The following is a 22,920-nucleotide window of genomic DNA, read 5'->3' on the forward strand; positions in this document are numbered from 1 at the left end:
AGAGACAATTTAAGTTCTTCATTCCCAATTGGATGCCTTTTATTTCTTTCTCTTGCCTGATTGCTCTGGTGAGGCCTTCCAACACTATGTTGAAAAACAGAGGGGATAGGGGACAGCCCTGTCGTGTTCCTGAACGTACAGCAAAGGGCTTCAGTTTTTCACCATTAATTATGATATTATCTGAGGGTTTGTCATATATGGCCTTTATTATGTTAAGGTATTTTCCTTCTACATCTATTTTATCAAATGTTTTAATCATAAATGGATGTTGTATCCTGTCAAATGCTTTTTCTGCATCAGTTGATATAATCATATGATTTTTGTCCTTTATTTTGTTTATGTGATGTATCACATTGATGGATTTGCGGATGTTGAACCATCATTGTGCCCCTTGGATGAACCCCACTTGGTCGTGATGAATAATCTTTTTAATGCATTGTTGTATTCGATTTGCTAGAATTTTATTTAGGATTTTTGCATCTGTATTCATCAGAGACATTGGTCTGTAGTTTTCTTTTGTGTTGTCTTTACCAGGTTTTGGTATCAGGGTAATTTTGGCCTCATAAAATGATTTAAGGAGTACTGTCCCTTCTTCAATTTTTTTGGAAGATTTTGAGCAGAATTGGTATTAGATCCTCTTTGAAGGTTTGGTAGAATTCACTAGTAAAGCCATCTGGTCCAGGACTTTTGCTTTTGGGAAGGTTTTGGATGACTGATTCAATTTTGTTACTGGTGATCGGTCTGTCTAGAATTTCCAGTTCTTCATGGTTCAGCCTAGGAAGGCTATGTTTCTAGGAACTTGTCCATTTCTTCTAGGTTATTGAATTTAGTGACATATAGTCCTTCATAGTATTCTTGGATGATCCTTTGTATTTCTGTGGTGTCCGTGATAACTTCCCCTTTTTCATTTCTGATTTTGTTAATTAGTGTCTTCTCTCTTTTTATCTTAGTGAGTCTAGCCAAGGGTTTGTCAATTTTGTTAATCTTTTCAGAGAACCAGCTCTTTGTCACATTAATTTTTTCTATTTTCTTTTTGTTCTCTATTTCATTTAGTTCTGCTCTGATTTTTGTTATTTCTTTTCTTCTGCTGACCTTGGGTTTCATTTGTTCTTCTTTTTCTACTTCTTTAAAGTGTAACATGAGGTTATTTATTTGGGATTTTTCTTGTTTCTTGAGATAGGCCTGTAATGATATAAATTTCCCACTTAAAACTGCTTTCGCTGCATCCCAAAAATTTTGGTAGGATGTATTTTCATTGTCATTTGTTTCTAAGTATATTTTGATCTCTCTTCTAATTTCTTCTTTGACCCAATCGTTCTTTAAAATTATGTTGTTTAATCTACATGTATTTGTGTTATTTCCTGCTTTCTTTTTGCAGTTGATATCCAATTTCAAAGCCTTGTAATCAGAGAATATGCTTGGCATGATTTCAATCTTTTTTAATTTGCTGAGGTTAGTTTTATGTCCCAATATATGGTTTATCCTTGAGAATGTTCCATGTACACTAGAAAAAAATGTACAGTCTGATGTTTTAGGATGAAGTGCTCTATAAATCTCAATTATGTCCATTTCATCGAATGTGTCCTTTAGGGCTGCTATTTCTTTATTTATTTTCTATTTGGATGATCTATCCATAGCTGTCAATGATGTATTTGGGTCCCCTAGTATAATTGTGTTTTGGTCAATTTCTCCCTTTAGTTGTGTTAGTAGTTGCTTGGTGTATTTCGGTGCTCCCTGATTGGGGCCATAAATATTGATGACTGTTATGTTTTCTTGTTGTATAGTCCCCTTTACCATTATGAAATGTCCATCTTTGTCCCTTGTTACCTTTTTCACCCTGAAGTGTGTTTCATCTGATATCATTTTGGCTACACCTGATTTTCTCTGGATACCATTTGCTTGGAGTGTCAATTTCCACTCTTTCACTTTGAGTCTATGCTTGTCCTTGGTAGCTGAGATGTGTCTCTTGGAGACAGCATATGGTTGGGTTTAGTTTTTTGATCCAATGTGCTACTCTGTGCCTTTTTATTGGTGAGTTCAGTCCATTTACATTTAGGGTGATTATTGATATGTGAGGATTTCCTATCATTCTATCTTTAGTTTTCTGGTAAGATTGTGTCGCCATGGTTTTTTTGTCTTTTTGTTGTTGTCTATTATTTCTGTGTGGTGGTATTCTATGATGTTTCCCTCTGTTTCTTGTTTTGTCAGAGTATGTATTTCAGTTCTGGATTTTTTTTTTTTTTTTTTGAGCTGTTACCATTAAGTTTATATAAAAGAAAGTTTGATATTTAGAGTATTCCATTTTCTTCAGCATGCTTACTTTCTCCATTCCCATATTCTGGTTCAGGCCTTTAATATCCCCCTTTTTATGTTTTGGTTGCCACAAATTGTCCCTGTTGATGGTGATCAAATAGCCCTCTTTAATATTTCTTGTAGTGCAGGTCATGTATTAGAAATTCCCTTACCTTCGGTATGTCTGGAAAGGTCTTTTTTCCTCCTTCATATCTAAAGGATATCTTTGCTGGATATATTATTGTTGGCTCATAATTTCTCTCTTTCAATAGTTTGAATATTTGGTTCCACTCCCTCCTGGTTTGTAGAGTTTCTGCTGAGAAATCTGATGATAATCTAATGGGCTTTCCTTTGTAGGTTTCCATCTTCTTTTCCCGGGCTGCCTTGAGGAGTCTTTCTTTGTTGTTGATTTTTGACAGTTTCAATACAATGTGCCTTGGAGAAGTCCTGTTGGGGTTGAGGTAATCAGGTGTTTATTTGTTTTTTGGATTTGAGGATCCAGTTCTTTCCACAAGTTTGGAAAGTTCTCGTTGACTATTTGTTTGAATATATTCTCTGTTCCCGTCTCTCTTTCTTCTCCTTCTGGTATGCCCATTATTCTTATATTGCTCTTTCTGATGGAGTCAGAAAGTTCTCGTAGAGTTCTTTCATTTCTTTTAAGTCTCAAGTCTCTTTCTTCTTTTATCTGTGTCATTTTCAGGTTTCTATATTCAATGTCTCTGATTCTTTCCTCCATCTGGTCAACTCTCCTTCCTAATCTGGCTGTTTCATTCTTAATATATTCTATTGATTTCTTAATCTCCAGAAATTCTATTTCGTTCTTTTTTAAAATTTCAGTCTCTGGTAAAATGCTCATGTTGTTCTTTGGTTGTGTTTCTGAGTTCATTAAACTGCCTTTCTGTGTTTTCTTGCATCTCATTGAGTTTTTTCAGAACTGCCATCTTGAATTCTCTGTCATTTAAGTCACATATTTCTATATCTTTAAGTTCCTTTTCTGGAGACTTTTCACTTTCTTTCTGAACTGTCTTGTTGCCTTGGTTATTCATGGCAATTACTGATTTATTATTTCTCTTCCTAGACATCTACCGGAGTGGCTTCTGCAACAGGTTGATAGGAAGAGGTCTTTCTTTTGTTTTCCAGTACTTGTTGGTAGAATGTTTTATTTTCTCTCTGACTGCAGCCCTTTTTTCTCTCTCACACTGTAGTGCTATGTTTTCTCTGCACTATTCCAGCTTCTCACACAATGGCAGGATTCCCTGGAAGGTGGGCTTTCCTCAATAAACAGTTCGCCTGGGGGGACTGCCTCCATGGGGGGATGTGGAGATCTTCTGAAGTTCCAAGCTCTTCCTGCACCAGATTCAGAGTCCTTGTGTTTCAGGAGCTCTGATTACGCCTGCAGGGATCCGCCCAAATAGGTGGGGTTAGGGTTGGGGTGAGTTGTGAGAGGTGGCCCAGAGCAATGGTGGCGACCACCACTGCAGCTGATCCTGCTTCCTCAGCTCCCTCCCCTTTGCCGGAACTAGTTGGGCTGTGAATCTGTATCTGTGGACCACAGTTCTCAGAACTGCAAATATTCTGTTCTTTTGATCTGACACTGCTACTGTTCTGCTTCTAGCATTGGGCAGGTGGGGGCGGGGCAAGCTCTGGGATCGTAGGGAGGGGGCAGCTAGTCTCAGTGCCTACGGCTTCCGTTCTCTATGGCTGTTAGGGCTTTAACCACCTTTTTCAGCCTTCTTCCCTCAGTCTTTGCTTCAAGGTCTCTGCCTTGAGCGTTGGGTTCAGCCATGTTATATGCTGCCCCCTCAGCCCTGTGGGCCATAAACGGAGCCCTAGCAGTCCGTGTTCTTCCCTCTCCCATAGCTGTGGTAGTTCCAGATGCAGCAAGCTGGGAGCACTGAGCTAGGTCTGCGTCCTGCACCCTGCGGCCCCGTCTCTGTACTTCTCCATTCCCTCCTCCCCTGCTTGCGCTATTTGCCCACCTTTAGGTGAATTCAGTAGTGAGCCTCTTCGTCTTGCCTGTCTGCTGTGCAGGGAGTCCTTTGTGGAGTTATAGCTGTCTAATTTGTTTTAAATTCTAGGGGAGATTTCCAAAGGCTCACCTCATGCTGCCATTTTGATGACGTCAAAGTTTTTTGATATGAGACATTATCACTTAAAAGAGGTCTTAATCACTTACAAATGAATGATTTACAGGCAAATTTATAGAGACAGAAAGTGGATCAGAAATTATCAGGGGCCATGAGGAGGGGGAAATGGGAAATTATTGCTTAGTGAGTGCAGTTTCTCTTTGGAGTAATGGAAAAGTTTTGGAAATATAGTGGTGATGCTTGCACAACATTTTGAATGTAATTAATGTCACTGAATTGTACATTTAAAATAGTTAAAATGACAAATTTTGTTATATATATTTTACGACAGTGAAATTTTTAAAAAATGAATTATTTTCAAATAGGAAAAGAACTAAAATATTCAAGATAACTAAATACATATTTTCTAAAAAGGAAAGCTAAAAGCTTTGCTTGATAGAGAATTCACAAAAGGGAGTCCAACAATTAATTTTGGAAACGAATATAATTATAGCAGTGCCTTTTGTTTTCATTTATTCTCATTTAAGAATTATATCACTACAACAGAAACAATCACTAAATAATGTGATGAATTTAAAAAGTGAATGAGTGAATAATTGAGTGATTAAAAAAAAGTGCCATTTAAATAAACAGACCTGTATGGTTGAATGTCTGGCCATAGCCAGGCCCAGTTTTTCATGCTCCTTATCACAGACAGACATTAGCTGGTGAAAATGGTTTGCTGTCCACATGTATATAAAACAGATACAGACACATTTGTCATTCATTTTTGATAGGAAACACTGTCAAGTTCAATAGTCATAGGAGTTATGGGTCAGATCGACTTGATTTGTAACCTGGATCTGCCTCATCTTTGGGGGCCTGTGTAAGATTTTTTATCTCGTTGAAGTGCAGTTGTCTCATCTAACAAATAAAATAAAAAAGAATCCAACACCATTGCTTTTGCGTGACGCTGATAAGCACTTGATGAAGGCTTGTCATTCGGAAGTTCTTTTCTTACTTATTCATAGCGCAGAGGTCCAAATAAGTTTATGTTGAACATGTTGTTATTCTACATAAAATACCGTGAGTTCTAAAAATAACTTTAGTACCAGATATTTTTTGTGTGAACATATTTTCCTTTCTATTGGGGGGAAAGGGGTTAAATTTATACTTTGCGTACTTGGTAATTGATGCAATATTATTCTACCTAAAGTTCCAGGCTTTGGGGAAATACCAATCAGTGCTCAGAACACTCCTCGTTGTTGGCAATCTGTAATTTTTTTTTCTCAAGCAAACACAGTGTTTAGAGTTGAGACACATTCTTTGCCTTGAAAGGGCAGTCTTATAAGCATTGATTTTCATATGGAACTTTTTCTAATCTTTTTTTTTCTTCCTTTTTTCCCTCCCTTACTTGCTGACTGATGTAGCAGACCACTTGGGAATCGAATTCATGGGTAAGACTAAACAATTTTGTCCTTAAATATCTGGAAAAAGCTAAGTTTGAAGTGTTCTCCTTCCCCATCTGATTATAATTGAAATGTTTCATTATCAAATTCTATTAGTAGTAAAGAAATGTTTTTGTCGATTTTTCACTAAGTAATGGTTCAAAATGAAAGAGTTATTGGCAAGGCAATTTAATGTTAAACGTAGCTCTGGAATCATACAGAAATTGGATTTGGCTCCTGGCTTTGATTGTTTGCTTTAATTCTCAATTTTCTTATCTATAAAATAGGGATAATAATTGTTCCTATGTTACTGCAGGTATAAATTGCTTAGCACAATGTTTACAAGACAACAAACACTCAATAAAGGATAGAAAATAATTGTGATACTTTAAAAATGTCAATTTTGTTGTTTTCTGCTGTAATTCCTTTTTTTAATGATGATTACTTTGCATACATTTTGGTATCAATCTTAAAATGAAGTATGGGCTATATAAAATTTTCATTTTAGAAAATAAAATATTTCTTTTGAAAGTGCTTGCAGTGTTTAGCATGTTTTTAAAAGCATTAGGATGCCCTCCATGAGAATTATTTTCTATATTAAGAGATAATTATATTAAGATTTGGACAAACTTTTCTAAGTCGATATTATACAAAAAATTTAAAAAATGTTTGGGGTTGATATGCATCATGATGCTAAAATGGAACGAGTGTCAGGAGCTAAAATTAGTGAAATTGAAATCAAGACCTAAATTTGACTTCAAATTCATAATTCTCTACTTGTTTGATTTTTGTTTAACTTCAGATTTTTCTCTGAAATGGTATGGATATGAATACTTGCTTTCTGCATGACATGTTTATTGTGATAATACTTATACATTTACTTGTAGTCACATATCCATTCACCCATTCATCCAGCAAATATTGATCAAGTGCTCACTGTAAGCAAGAAAAACTATAAAATGCTAGAGATAAAATAGTGAGTGAAAATGGACAAGAAAAACCTTGTTTGATGGAGCTTATAGTCTAGTAAAGATTACAGATGATAATCAGGTAATAAAGCCAATAAATATAAAATTGCAAGTTTCTTAACACCTTGCCGGGCAAGATGACATTAGCTTGGACTAGTGTCATAGGGAAGGTATGGGGAAAAAAATGATAGATGTTTAAAACATGATTTCTACAAGTATTTGAGAGGAATTGATATTGAATGTTAGAAAGGGGAGATTCTTAGGATGTCTACAGGGTTTATAGTTTGCATATTTAGATAAAAAGTGGGCTCTACTGGAAAACAATACTCGGAAAAGAGCAGATTTATGAGGAATATTTTAATATATGAAGGTTAGTTAGAGATTAATGATTGCATATCTGTAGTGGAATTTATCTTCCCTGTTGTGTGATGTTATTTATTAGTGCTCTACTATCTGGGTATTAGATTACAGAAAAAAGTAGACAGACAGCTCAATTCCTGAAGGTTTGGGTCTGTGTTTTCTAGATAGATGTGATGAAAACTCCTAAGGGCAATGAAATTCAGGATAATATTCCAGTGAAGCATCCTGAAATGTCAGATAGATGAGGAAGCAAGTAATGAAAGATGGCTGTCTCAATGGAATCAATGAGTAGTCATGATAGGAGTACTCAAACAAGTTGTTGGCATGGAAAGGAGGTTGTAGTCATATGGGCTAGGAATTACAGAAAATTATGGGCATGGTCATACAGCAGAGTATAAATTATTTGTTAAGAAGGACACGTGGTTTTTACTTTCCTCGTTTACTGACGATGCTGGCGATTAACAGCATGGAACTCTGAGCAATAGTCATTTTGAGGATAATGAGAACTAGGCATAAGGGATAGAGAAATTTGCCCCATTAGACTATGATGATTGCAGGTTTTGGGAATAGAGGCTTCCGAAGTTATGTAGTAGAATGATTGCAGATAGAAGAAAACTGCATGGCTGCTGGGTGGGGATGGGATAGCTGCAGACTTCATAAGTGGTGTGGCCATCGTTATAGGAAACAGAAATCACTGTATCATTGTTAATTATCACAGTTAAAAGAAATGGACCAGTCACCATTCTATTGGGCTTTTCCTGAGGACCTCCAGTGACACTGGGTACCTTAGAGTATAACAGTTTGCTAAGGAAAGAAGATATTTATTCAGAGACCTATTAAAACATTTAAAATAATTTAGTTACTGGTAATTGAAAAATAATAGGTTATTATGTAGATCACCTGTATCAAACGCAAGACTAAGGTCATAGTGAGACTTACAGAAGTTGCAATCACAGCTGTAAAGCTTTACAGGCAGTGAGTTCTCAGTGTGTGAATACTTGACTCCAGCAGTAGAGATTGCCTTGGGGGGGCGAGGTTGGGCAACAAGTGAGAGTTAAAAGGAGTGTGTAGTATGCATATAGATAATGGCAACTAATGAGGAATTATTTGGTGAATAAACTGTTTTCACTGATCACACTAATTCAAGATTCTATTCACCCCCACAGGTTGGTCTAACTGAATATGTAAAATTCTGTTTGTTGCTTTGGAAACAAATATTTTCATATTTAACTTGTGATTTTAGAATCCATACGTGTAAAATTTCTCCCATTGAAGGTGGTATCATTCCAACAATATGGCATCTCTAGGTATAAATTCATCTGGGAAGCAGAAATGTAGGCAGTCTCTATAAACTTAATCATGTCAGTATATTGGTTACCTAAAATAACCAGTGCCAGTTCTGTTTTAATGAGCCCTAGAATACCTTTATTCTCAATCTTCAACATTCTTGCTTTGGACAATGTTAATTTCTTCTTTCCTTGAGTTTGAAATGGGTCACAAGGTGATAATCGGAAGCACAGGGGCCTTTTCCCCAAATCTTTGTATTTCCAATGGCCACATCTATGTACATCCTTATTGATCAGACTCAGAACCTGAATACTTCATACAGTTTAACAAATTCCTATTAATAGCACAGAACTCCAAATCATATGTTTCCTATATGAATCCTATTAAATAAGAACGCTGTTATTATTTAATCGACATGCACTTATTACACTATGGGCCAGATATATAAGATATTGAAAATGCTGATATAAAATCCACATCCTTTTATGCCCAAGGGCTCTGAGACTAAACAGAGAGAAAGCTACACATAATTGAGGTGATATAAGAGGTGCTATAAAAATAATATAGACAAGATACAATAAAAGAAAAAAAGGAATCAAGGAAGGAAGGAAGGAAGGAAGGAAAGAAAGAAAGAAAGGACAGAAAGAAAATAAATGGCTTGGAAAGTTCTGAGACAGCTTCCCGGGGGATAAAACATTTAAGCTGAGTACCAGCCAAAGTGGATAAACTGTAAAGAGTGATGCTATAATCCAAATCTATATAGCCCCATATTGCTTCCACTTTAGGGAGAGCCTTGCTATTTCAATCTCTCTATCTGGGTCTATAAGGCCTAGTGTCACTACTTTAGCTGGAGAGAGGATATGAACTTCAGTAAAAACACTTAACCAAAAACTTTTCTGAGTTGATTTATTAATTGTAAAGAATAATTATCCTATTGAATAAGCCATGCTAAACCTAATGCCCATAAAACAGCTAGCATTCAAAAGAATTTTTCCTTAATTACATTTATAAGTTTTTCATAATGATGCTTCTGGGATTGGTACAATGGAAATTTCAACAACAAATACTGCTGTGGAAAACAGTATTAGTTAAAAAGAAGTTAACCGATATAATTAGGTCTGGAATTTGAAGGTGCATGAAAACACAAAATTGTGAAATGGTTGTGAAAAAATAAAAGAGTTTATATTAAATTAATAATCAAAAAAATATTTCTTGAATTCTGACTTAACCTACTCATTCATGCATGCGTGAGGGAAAATTGAGATTTTTAGGGTCAGACATTCCAACTTTCCCTCACAATGTGAATAGATCAGGAAATGGAATTGACAAACTCCTTTGCAACAAGTGCCCGTTGCATTGTGTGAGAAATCTAACCAATCACCCAGATGAGACAGATGGCCAAAGGGCATGTCAGATTGACCCAAATTTGGAAGGCACATTGATCAGGAAGAGGTATTTCTCATCTGAGAAATATCTGGCGACTGTATCAGGTGCTCAATCATAGAGCATATCTCATTATATCCATTTGAGCTATTTGTTATGCAGCTATTTCTCTGACAATGCCCTGATGCATTTGATGCTCTAGGCATCAAAGATGTTTGTATAAAAGCAGGTGCAACGCTATTTGCAAACATATTAGCAAACCACAGGGAGAGCTGTAAATTGTGTGGGAGATCTTTCATGCAAATGTGTTTCATTCTCATATGGAAAAATAAAAGACCTCTGTCAGTTAAATGTCTTGTTAGTGAGTTGGCATTTTTAGGATAGCATAATATATTTATGCAAAGTCTGTTTGAGTAAACTCTGACATACATTTTTTTTTAATCAAAAGATTTATAAAACTTGGAAAAAATCAGATTGTTGACTAAAATCTTAAAAAGTTATTCCAGAATAATTTCTGTATTTTTAAGGTAAAAAAAAAGAAAGAAAGAAAGAAAGAAACACTGAATTTTCTATAAGGAAAGGCTCAGAAATATCTATCGTCTAAAATATGTGTAGATTCAGAATTGACAGTTATTACTTCAAACTTCACCATATGTTGAATATTACTCATCTTCTCATGAAAAGAAAACAAGATTTTAGGATATTTAGCAAGCACTGAAGATAATATCAGAAATGACCAGTTTCTAATTCTGTTTGGATGATACAAAGTGGGATAATTTCCTTAAAGCTACACCGCTTATTATAAATGAACTGGTGTGTATTCCTTTAAATATAACAGGCTCATAAATCAGTCAAATGAATTCACGTATATGCCCTAATTTGTGAATTTTATTAGAGATATAGAGGTGCGGATCCCCTTTCTCTAAACTGAAACCTTTGAATTAGAATTACTTAGAATAAAAATGTTATTCATTTTACTATATCATGTTTTCTTATGAAGTAAAATGGCAATTTGTGGATAAATATGCTTGTGTGTGTGTTTGGAGGGGGTGCAATCTAAGAAATAAATGTTTAGTTTCTCTTATATTAAACTACATGATAAACCAGGTATGACAGAGTAATACAAATTAACATTACTCATTGCTTGACATGTGCCACAAAATTTACATTATCTCATTGAACTCTCAAAAAATGCATGAGGTAGGAACTATATCTTATAAATGACAAAACTGAGATATTTTTAGGTAAAATATCTCATCAGTGAGCAAGAAAGTGGCAAATACAGGATTTGAACCTAATTCCAGAGCTGTTGAATTCTACCGGTGACTATCTGCTGGGCATGTCACATAATGAGGGCTTCATGATTACTCAAAGAGGTAGCATGCTGCCAGTGTCTCAAGTGGCAATGCAGTTCTGTATCTAGTCGTAAGGTCTGAAGGTAATGTTTTCAGAGTACCACAGGGTCATAAGAATCGTGAGTAGTAATTCACGTTATCCAAGCCTAGTGTACAAAAAGGCTCATATCAGCTGGTCATTGCAATCTCTCACGTCAGTTAATCTACAGAAGTTGTATTGTATTTGTAGCTTTCATTGTAATTACAGACCATGTTGAATGACATTAATTGTTGCCCCTCCTGTTGAATGCCATTGGGGTATAAACGTCCGTCTCCTCTGATGGGAGACATTTGACAAATGGAATAGTGAGTTGAACCATTCTCCAGTGACTTCTCAAGACTATCCATAAGAAACATTTACACAATCTTGTTTCTCACTTACACGTACTTTTCTCTTTAGCAATATGCCCTCTCTTTTCACACTATGTTTTTTCTTAACATAGATCTCAGTACGAGTGCTAATTATTCAGCTCTCTTGATCATAGTTCCCTCCAAGTATTTTTTTTCTTTCTTTTTTTGAATGAAGAGATCTCTTATACATATGATTGATCTAATGTTACTCATTAGAACATATTGGTACTTCAGTAGTCTCTAAACAAAATCATGACCACTAAGTCGAATAAATTAAATTCTGACAAAATTTTCAGGTGACATTCAAACCTTTCAGTAATCTTCTTTAAGGAATAGCTAAGACCAAGAGATATACTGGAAAATATAGAGTTGTATTAATTATGATTCCTATGAAGGAGAAAATTGACTTTCTGTAAATATACCGGGGGTGCCAAAAAAATGTATACATTTTATGAGATGTTATCTATGTATTACTTTTTGAAGTTGAATTGAATTACAGTAGCAATGTGTAGTGTGACGTTCGCTCAAAAGATGGTGTTAATCAAACAAATGCTAGCATCATTCATTGTATTACAATTTTAATAGTTTTTTCCTGTCTTAAAATGTGTATACATTTTTTTTTTTGGCACCCTCTGTATTTATAGACTAGATTCCAGAATTGGTTAATAAAGTTTTCACTGGTTGATACTGAGAAAGTATTTGTTGTGAACTATTTGAAAGAGCAGTGCTCTTCACTGAAAGCTGACATAGGACCGCTATATTTTTGCTAAATTAATATATTTTTCCTAAAGCTGCTATATGCCTAGATTGACATTTTTGTGTAGGTAGTGAATGCATAGACTTCAGCAAAACCTTGGGTAGACTCCCATGAACTTCATTTATATTATATTCTGGTGAAGCATTGATTTATATAAATTTAATGATAGGTGGATTTGGGGCAATAAAATGCTATATGAAGGATGAAGATCAGCTGTGAGTAGAGCTTCTGGTTGCTTCTAGGGCAACATTTTTATTAATGGCATAACTAAGTGCATAGCTGAAACACTCATAACATTGTTGAACTTTTTTATAAATGTTGATTGCTACTTTACAAAATGAATTAAGATCTAACAGAAAGGATTAGATTTTCAGATTGTCAAGTTAGACTTAAAAATGTATTTGAGATCCTAACCAGTAACAAATTGATACCATACGTATGCCAATTATCTAAAATATAATAGATAATAATAAGTTGATAGTAGATCCCAGAGATCTTCTGAAATGTGCTAGAAAAAAAGGAAAAAAGAGAAAAAAAATAGCAACAAAGATGTTCAGATTGTCATTGGAAAGTAATTCCCAAAGAGGTTAAAACAAAATGGACTTTTATATCTAATTCTCCCTGACAATTGCTTCAGGAGCCCCTTTGGGACATCAGGTCCTGTGTCAGGCCAGAGTGACACAAAGATGAGGCAGAAACTCAAGAAATTTACAATTCAGTGTGTGGGACAGACTGGTAAGCCAATTATTGTAGTTCAGTGCAAAAAGGAGTTTAACTGCATGATTGGTGTGGTTTTATTTCATTTTGTTTGTTTACAAAAGGCAAGAGTAGGTTTCCCAAGCATCAGCAGGATGTCATATTCACACAGATAAATATTTGAGTTCACTTACATGTGGTAGCTCTCCTGCACGATTTCACATAATCATCAGTGTACTTCTATCCATTTATGGATCTCACAGAGAAGATTGTAGTAAGCAATATTTTCTGAATTATTTTTTCAGGAAACATGTTTTCAGGGACTGTATTCTGGTAAATCCTGAAAAAAAGGAACACAGAGGAAGGCACACCCACATCTCTGGAAAAGTCAGAGACATCTGTGTATATGTGGAAGAATAAAAAGCATCTGTAAAGTTGGGAGATGGTGGAAGAAAATATGAGGAAAAGGGACATGGAAGAACACAGTAAATAAGAGGTAGAAGAGCACAGGAGTTTTAGGAAATGATGAGAAGTCCTGGGTAATTGAATACATATGAAATGGAATGTGGTCGGTGATATGGTTGGTTAATCAGGTCAGAGTTGTTTATGATGACCCAAAAGCCTTTCAAAGAAGTATCATTTTATCTTATTGTGAAAGAAAGCCTTGGGAGGTTTCAAGCAGGGGAGTGATCAGATTTCCCTTAAAAACCTTACTCTGTCAGTAGCTGTGTGTAGAGGTTGCCTGAAGGCACTGCATACAAAATCCCAGCTAATAGGCGAGCTCAGGAGTTTACTTCAAATATCCACCAAACGCTTGTTCTTTGAACAACTGTGGGTGTTATAAAGATGTGTTTTCATTCAGTCTGTGTCAAGCATAGAGAAAGAAGCAAAGGCAGGACGCCTGGAGAAGCGGTGGGGAGGAAGTGCATTGAGCAGCGCCATGGGCGCAGTGGACTTTGAACTGGTCTGTGAGGGAAGGGTAGGACTTCTATGTGGAGACAAGGAAACATCCTAATGAAAATGTTAAAATAAACAGGACCAGGATGAGGTAATGTGTTTGGAAATACTACTTCTTATCAGCAAAGGCAAGTAGCATAATAATTTAAATTACATATAACCTTCTATTTAAAATGTAAATCAAATCATGTCATTCCCCTGCAGGCAACTTTCTAATGGATTTAGAATGAAATACAGACACCATTATGTTGCCATGCCAAATCCTCCATGATCTGGCACTGCCCACTTTCCGGATTCACTTCCTACCACTTTCCTTCAAGCTCAATCACTGTTTCTGCTACATCCACCTTCTCCTTGTTCTTAGCTCTACCTCAGGGCCTTTACACTAGCTTTTCTCTCAGTACTAGCTCTTTCATTTACACATGTGTTACCGCGCACTGGAAGGGTCTGCTTGCCTGCCTGCATCCAAGCTAAAAAAGAAACACCAGCAGGAGTTTGCAGCAAAGAAAGTAAAGGTTTATTTAAGGAGTTGAAGCCAAGCCCGGAGACACAGGTGAGCTAGCGCTCTCAAAACCCTGGCTCCCCACGCCCTCTAGTAGCTAGTTTATCTAAGGGGAAAATCATGATCATGGTTACTATGGGAGTTGGGGTCATGGGCTCTACTGATTGGTCAGGGCTAAGGCAGGGGGCAGTTGATCATGATGTCAGTCATGGATCCTGATGTCAGTCATGGGTCATATTATTCCATCAGGTTTCCAGGGCAATGCGGTCCATGAGGCTGTTCTGCCTTCATGAGTCTAGAGCTGAAACATAACTGAAGCCAACGTGTTATCTTTGTTTGACTAAAATCTTATTCTAGTTTGGCGTTTGGTTATTGTCTCTTAGTCATGGTTGATAGACCTGAAGCTTTATTCTTGAGTTTGATGCCAACCAGTACTTCATGTCCTAAGGTCTTAAAGATTAAAAAGAGCAGACATACAGTATATGAACAGGCAGGAGGATCTAGGGGGAAGAATGCAGGTCAGTTATAGTTCCATCAAGATAAACAAAACTAGTTGGGTTAAAAACAGAATGCATGCTAAAGAAATGCAGTGCGTGTGCGGTTACACATGCTTGGGTCCGGCTCATCATAAAGGTTTCGGTTCAGCTGCGCTTCCTAAGAGATGCTATTTTATGCATTTTCTGTCTCATTCATAGTAGCCTCTTTTCTTTCTTCCATAGAATTTATTACTGTCTAACTGATGTTTTTGTTCACTTTTCATATCAGTCTCCTTACTAGATAATAAGTTCTCTGAGAACAGAACTTATTCATCATTGTATCTCCAGCCTAATGCTTACCATAATTGTAAGTCATCAATAAATATTTGTTGGATTAATGATTCAAAATGAATTTAAATGGTATATGGCTTTCTCAACTCTTAACTTGATTAAATGATTATAAAGAAAAAAGTATAAACAAAATATCAATGAAACCTAAGTCCATGTGGTGTAATTCTAGATAATTCTCTGTCATTACTAAAATTCTTTCTGGAGATTTCCCTTGTGTAATGGTGGGTGGCACAGGAGGATTAGGATTTCTCAAAGGTGTAGCTTTCAACTCAGGTGTTCTGTTCAGCCCTAGAAATAGGCGTGTCCTAGAGGATCCTGATTGGCCAAGTATCTTCTTAAAGAATATTTCATTAATTGGTTCTTTTCACTTGTTGGTCTGTGTTTTCCATTTATGTCATAGTTGTAGTTTGAGATATCTGAGAATAATGGAACAACCTAGGTAGGAAAAATAACATAATTCAAGAGCTCTCAACTTTAACTTTCATCCCAGGCACTGGACAGCTTGTTCCGAATGTAAATTCCTGTTCTCAGCCTTAGAGAGTGGTTAGGTAGTGCTGAAATGGATCCCAGCCTCTTAGTTTTTAACATGATCTGATGTAGGAGTCTTCTGCCTACATGGTGAGAATCTTTGACAAAAAGGGACAGACAGACTTGATTTAATTCTGCCTCCTCCATTGAATGTATGACCTAGGGCAAGGGATTTATCATCTCTATTCCTGGAGTTCCCAATCTGTGTAAAAGGGATGATAGCATTACTGATCTCATAGAGTTGTTGTGCAGATCAAAATACATAAAGCACATGAAGTACTTAGCCCAAAGGCTGGCACTTATTAAGTGCTCAATCAAAGTGAGCTATTATGACTATTATTGCTTCATATTGAAAGACTTCAGTAGTATGGATTTCTGACCTATATGCTGTCTTAGATTTCCCTTTAGATTGTCTACATCACTCTCATTCTTCTGGAAAACAGAAATTGAATATTCGTGTTCCCTTCTTTACTATATAGTGACTCGAAAGTTCTCTTGTAGAATGGGAGCCATTTTCCAGGGCATGCCAGTAATTGTCAGCTAAGATTGCAAGATCAGCTCTCTAAAAAGAGTAATGTCTATGAAAGCTGGAGATGCCTTTTCAGAATTTGGTTCTAAAGAGATGTCTTTAATTTTCAACCTGGTTATGCAGTAAGACTGCATTCTCTTTATTAATAATTCCAACAGGATCAGACACAGGTGAAGGAAGGCAAGTAAACTGCTTGTTCAGGAAAGCTGCTCCTTTGGATGTCTCATTCCCTCTTCTCAGGAGGATTTCATTGAATTTATTTCTGTGGATGAGTCTTAAAACAAGATTGTACTGTGTTGAAAACCTTCTGTGCTAAAGCTTGTAAGCAGTCATGAGAAATGAAGGGAAGGGAATTAACATTTGCTGACTTCTATGGGCACGGTAGAGATTTCACATGAGTTACCTCATCTTGTCTTTCAAAGTCATCAGGAATTTCAAATATATGATATAAAAAAAATCACGACAATCCATTTGGTTGTCTTTTTGGTCTGGGAATAATTGATTCTGTATTCTTTTTAGCATCCTGTGGGGATACCAGATTTGAGGAGCTGGTTAGTATGTATTCAAGGAGGCTAACCTTATTTAGAACAAAGATATAGAAATTCAGGGCAAAGAAAGTTAGTCTAAAAAAGGCTAGCAAGGTAATTTTTGTTTTTCATTGCACCCATGAAGAAAGGTTAATGGAAGAAAGCAATGTGCTCAACTGATAAGTAGCAAAGGTGAATTATAATCCTGATCAAATGTCTCCAAAGCCTGAGCGCTTCCTGTAGTCCTTCCCTACTAGAATAATAGAAGATGGTGTGTTCTCTGCAAATGCGATGATATTCTCAATGCCCCTGTACTAGGGTCCAAGAATACCGAGTCAGGGACACCCGTACACTCTACTAGAACCTCAGCTGTAGAAGCTGCATTGTGGGTAGGGTTGCCAGATTTAGCAAATAAAAATGCAGAATTCCCACTTAAGTCTGAATTTTAGATACACAACAAATAATCGTTCAGTATAGATATGTTTGATGAATTGCATGGGGCATAGCTATATAAAAATCTGTTGCTTACATAAAATTCAAATTAACTCAGTTTTGAGTATGTTTTCTGGCAACCCTAGCTTTGGGGCCATAATCACAGTGAAGAGTAGCCCCCTACTGGCTCATTTCTATCTCACACTTCACTCCCTAGGAAGGCTGAATTAAAGTTGATATGAGGAGTGCAGAAAGATAAGCAGAATTAATGGAGGAGATGAACAGGAAGGAACGCAGTAAGAGTATTTTGTGTGTCTCCAGGGGTAATTCTGCTTATTACATGATGAGAATTAGGCAAAAATAATACCAAGTTGCTCCCAAATTATCTCTTGGCAGCTATGAATGTTTAACATGGCAAATGCAGTCTGTCGACTCACTGGTTCTGGGCACGATGGGTCCTGCTGTCAGAGCAATTGATGAAATATTTTAAAGCCAAGTTCTTATTGTGGATGAAACAGCTTAACATCTCAAATATGGATGCTTCAGGAAACAAATGGTAGCATGCTAACTTAGTTAATCAGCTTTTGAGAAAGAAAGTAGCATTTAACTTACCAAAAGATGCAGTTTGAGGCAATATTAATGAAGTAATAACAGCTGTGTCTTTATCTGCTTCCCACCCATTTATTTCCCCATTATGTTCAGGCTGCTAACTTTAGTCACAAACGTGTTTTGATGGGAATCTGGGACTTTTTTCCTACCAGAAAAAATCTAGGTATTTATTTTCTGGAGTTGTACTGTGGAGTCATAGTAGTGATCCAATGATTCCACTTTTCTATAGCTGTGAGAAAAAGACATGCTATGGGATTGAAGCACTGCAATGGAAAGCAGCGCTTCAAAGTATATCAAGCCAGGCAGATGGGCATCAAATCTTGACTTCATCTTCTGTGTGCTGTGGGACATGGGCCGCCCACCTGTCTGTTTGTCTATCTATCTATCTATCCATCTGTCTGTCTGGCTATCTAATTATCTACAGACTAATCTCTCTCTCTCTTCATTAATATAAAGGTTGATGATATGCATTGATGATATGCACCATGTATGCATTTGCTGGCATGTATTAGGAACTCAGATTATATCTTTCCTTCCTGCATTCCCTAATGTGCTGCACTGTGTTTGCTGGGTCTGTTTACTGATGTGTGTGTTGTGTGTGTGTGTGTGTGTGTGTGTGTTATTGGTGTGTGTGGTGTGTGTGTGAGAGTGTGTGGTGTGTGTGTGTGGTGTGGTGTATGTGTGTGTGGTGTGTGGGGTGTGTGTGTGTGGTATGTCTGTGTGGTGTGTGTGTGTGGTGTGTGTGTGTGTGGGGTGTGTGTGTGCATGTAGTGTGTGTGTTTGGTGTGTATGTGGTGTGGTGTGTGTTTGTGGTGTGGTGTGTGTGTGTGTAGGATGTATATGTGTGTGTGTGTGGTGTGTGTGTGTGTGTGTGTGTGTGTGTGCGGTGTGTATGAGGTATGTATGGAAAGTTTGTATGGCGTGTGTATGTGGTGTGGGATAGAGGGCCCACCAGCTGTGTGCCTTAGCATCCTCTCCAGCTCTGTCCCAAAGCCTGCCCCTCTGTAGTTCCTCTGTTGCCTTTGGGGGACATTCGCTGAGGAGATACACTTGAGAGAGGCAGAAGCTCTTCCAGATGTGAGTCTCCATCTCTCCTAAGCCCATGCAGAATCAAACCTTCTGCTTATCGTAGCCCAGGAAGATCACTTATCTTCTGTGTAGATAGAATCGGTGTTTGTGGATGAAATGTTATTTTCAGGGTCATGGAAGCTCTGTGGTGTAAGGAAACCTTATCTTGTTCCCTGATACTTTTGTCAGATTCCACCATGGGAGTGTTTTGAAGTCTAGAGTGGTGCCAAATACCAGAGCATTTCTGGCCATTCTTGACTCACCACTTCTCTAACCTCATCTCCTCTACTTATGCCATTCTTGACCATTCAAAATCACATTTGTTCCTTTGAACACACTGTAACCTTTTTGTCTTCTCTGTATGTGATTTATTTGTCTGTACCATGGAGCTAAGGCCCACTACCCTTTCCCAACACATCCTCACGAGTGTCAGGTGCTTATATCTTCTACTGTATTCTTAATAGACATAGTATCACTGTGGTTATGTTGTTCTTTCCCCAAAATATTGTGAAATCCATGAGGGCCAATATCATCCAACAGTATCAGCTCAAAGTCTGAATTCCCAGAGCCCTTGGCTGGTCTATGAGGAAATTCCGTATGCTGCCAAGGCCTATGTCACACATCATTGTCTGTTGCTTTCTCAGTACCCACCCCCCTGAGGTGGGTAACACTTACTACTAACAAAGCAGCACCCTGGACAAAGCTTAAGCTCAACTAGCTGAGAAACCAAGGATCAGATCAGTTGCCAATGACTAGCTCTACGTGGGTGGACAAGTGAGGGTCAATAAGACTGAGTTGTTCACCTATAAAATGGAATACTGATACATATCTCACATGAATGTGGTCAGAATAAAACAAGATAATATACTTGGAAGAAAACAGACATGGCCTTTCCCTAAAGTCATATTTACTTTTATATTTTTATGATGTTCCAGAATGTAGAAGACATAGTTTAAAAACTAGTTGGATGATAGGTTGATCTATTTGAAATGTGTTATGTAAGAAGACATGCTTTTTTTTTTCTTTTTCAAAAGCAAAATCCTTGGGAATTATACAGTTATAAAAAGGATTTTTTTTCTGATTAATATCAAACATATTTATAGGTATGTTCTGGAACAGTTGTCCAATCAAGCACTTATTCTATGAACAAGTGATATATTGTTATTAATCATAAATTTGGAAGAGACCTCAGAGGTCAGCTGGTTGAACCTGTCCCTTTAACTGGTCAGTTCTTTGAATGGAAAGCTGGCTCCCTGAACAGCACAGTACTAGAAAAGTCACAGACTCCTGGGATTTAATCTTCATTCTTTTAATTACTGCCATTGTAACTTTGGGTACATTAACTTCCCTAAGCCTCACTTTTCTTGGATGCAAGGCAGGGATAATAATAGTACATATTCCAACATCTCTTGGCGTTGTTGAAAATAGTTCCTTCCAGTCAACCTATATCTGCTCTCTAATCTATTCCTTCACCTGACATTCCACCTAACATCTCAAGACAATTATCGTGGTCTATTCCTAAGTCTTAACTCCTTAGTGATGCTTGTTATGATATTATTTTCAACTCACTTTCCTGTGCACTTTTTCTGGAAAAAAATATGGTTTCTCAGTATCTCTTCAGAAGTATACACCTATTTCCCAAAGTATGTTAAAATTTGTATGAGATAATGCATGTCACACACTCAGAATAGCCCATTGGCAGTAAACACTCCAAAATATCTTAATGTATCTTCTCTTTCATTTTTGCACACTCTAGTTTTACTAATTCTATTTGTAATATTGTTTGCTTATTTTATCTCCATTCAGGGTGCAATTTTGTAAGCATTTTACTATAGTTTTTGTTGTTGTTTTCCAAAGCCACTTTCCTAAATATATACGTACATTTTACACGGTGGAGATTATTGCGTACAATCCTGTCTTTTTTATGTTGTTGAGTTTTATTAGTATTCAGATTTTTTTGTATTTATCTTGTAATTCTTTTGGCCCTACATTTGTATAAGAAATATAATCATAATGGATTTTTGCCTACTTTTATATAGCTACCGTTAAAAAAAAAATCACTTGAAATTTAAAAAGGCATTTGTGGAATAAAGTTTCAGTTGTCTAATATAGTCTTTAGTCAACAAAAATATATTTGGGTCACTTTTAGGGACCTAACTTCTGGCTGCCTGTCGTGCGGGGTGTCAGGCGGGGTCTCTGGTCCCGCTCCCCACACAAAAACGCAGGATATGGCTAGGCCAAAAAGGAACACCCACGGAGCCGTAGGTAGGGGAGTCATATCTCTATACTCTCGCTGGCGGCTGGGTTGAAGACACAGGAACCAGGAGCAACACAATTCTCAACCCTCACTGTGCCGCTTGCAGGCTCAGCCACCATCTTCTTGCTAGCTCCCCCCCTTTTTTTTTTCTGCTAGCGTAACCACAGCAGTTATATTCGTGGCCAATGGCTCACTGGTTACAGCTGACGGCCAACTAGCCACAGCTGCTGGCCATTTGATCACAGTTGATGGCCATTTACTACCTGAGCCAGCACCTTTCTATGTGAGGCCGAGAGCCTGGAAACTGCTTTTTGGGGCTCTGTCCCCACACTGCCTTTTACCAGCCCCTACTTAGATAATAGATTTATAATTATTTACTTTCAGAATTAAAACTTTACATTTACTTCTATCATTTGTCATCTTTGTTTTAGCTCATTTTCTGTCCCAGAGGTAGAAAATAAAGAGATATTTTTGTGTATTGGCTGTAACTTTTAATAACTTGAACTCTTTCAGTCATTCTGTTCTTGAGATATGCACACTGCCAAGTGAGGACATACTGAGACAGGTGTGCATGCTCTTTAATAATTATTGTTAGTTGTAAAAATGGGATCGCAATCTTAGAACTACAGTTTTAGATTTCAGAATCTTCTTTCTTTAGCTTGATGTTATGATAGGAAGATGTCTTAGATTTGGTAGCGTCAACCTTCTATTGAAGAAGAATAATCTTTTAGCTGTAACGCTTGCTAAAGTTTTTTCCCCCCACTATGTATGGTCATGTATATATATATATATTTTACTACTGAGATATCACTGAGTTTTCTAACAGAATTATGACAAAGGATGCAAAGGCATGATATTCTGATAGCTGAACCATAAGCATTAAGGTAACTATCCTTGGAAAAGCTGGAATTTTCTCTGGGGGCTACAACGTGTCTCCCCTGGGCTACAGTGATAGCAGAATGCAGGGAGAGATCACATTATTATACTGCGTATCCTTGGGGACTGACATAGCTGTCAAGCCACCATTACTGAACATCAATAAGATAAGAATACTATTATTCATTAAATATATTATAAACACATTGCAATTTTTGCCAGTTTATAAAGCTACTTCAGTTTGTAAAACTTAAGTTTATGCAAAAGTGAGACAGAAATGATTAACGCTAAATATGAATTGTATAATTTGTCAATACTGAACTTCAAAAAAAATTAAAATAAAATATAGATTGCAAACCAATTGCAATATGATCATGGTAACATTCAAACCGTATAGAAATAAGGAATTATAGAACATCTTTTGGGGAAATTTTACTGGATGTCACTTGGAAATGGATTCCTATTTTAAACTTTGAAAGTGGTTAAGATCTGGTTCAATTTGAGATTCTGTCACACACAGATGCTAACTCATATGTATGAACATCTATTATTGAAAATGCCATAAAAGCTTTCCTATTCTTCTGCATTTTTCTATCAGATATTTTTTCATGAAATAAAAGTGACTTCATTTCCTTGGTTTCAGCATTGTTTCATAGAAGAGTGGATTTTTCCTTCCTATCATCTGTCTTCTTTTTATGTGCTCTCAATTTGCATATTTTTTTAATGCCTTCCTTTTTCTTCTGGAGCTCAATTCTTACTGGATTCCATATTTGTGTGTGTGTGTGTGTGTGTGTGTGTGTGTGTGC

At 36.8% G+C, this 22,920-nt stretch overlaps 1 protein-coding gene across 10 annotated transcripts in view; it reads left to right on the top strand.

The window, feature by feature from the left end:
• NRG3 (neuregulin 3) overlaps positions 1 to 22,920 on the top strand; it is a 1,097,333-nt gene that overhangs the window by 970,524 nt on the left and 103,889 nt on the right. For 7 of the 10 annotated variants that reach the window (XM_033131417.1, XM_033131422.1, XM_033131418.1 and 4 more), the window contains exon 4: positions 5,789 to 5,815. In XM_033131417.1, the coding sequence (XP_032987308.1) occupies positions 5,789 to 5,815 (27 nt within the window). The remainder of the gene's footprint in view (positions 1 to 5,788; positions 5,816 to 22,920) is intronic. The other 3 variants (XM_033131419.1, XM_033131425.1, XM_033131426.1) reach the window with 1 other exon arrangement.

The sequence above is a fragment of the Rhinolophus ferrumequinum genome, chromosome 16 (assembly GCF_004115265.2).
Source record: "Rhinolophus ferrumequinum isolate MPI-CBG mRhiFer1 chromosome 16, mRhiFer1_v1.p, whole genome shotgun sequence".
Lineage (NCBI taxonomy): Eukaryota > Metazoa > Chordata > Mammalia > Chiroptera > Rhinolophidae > Rhinolophus > Rhinolophus ferrumequinum.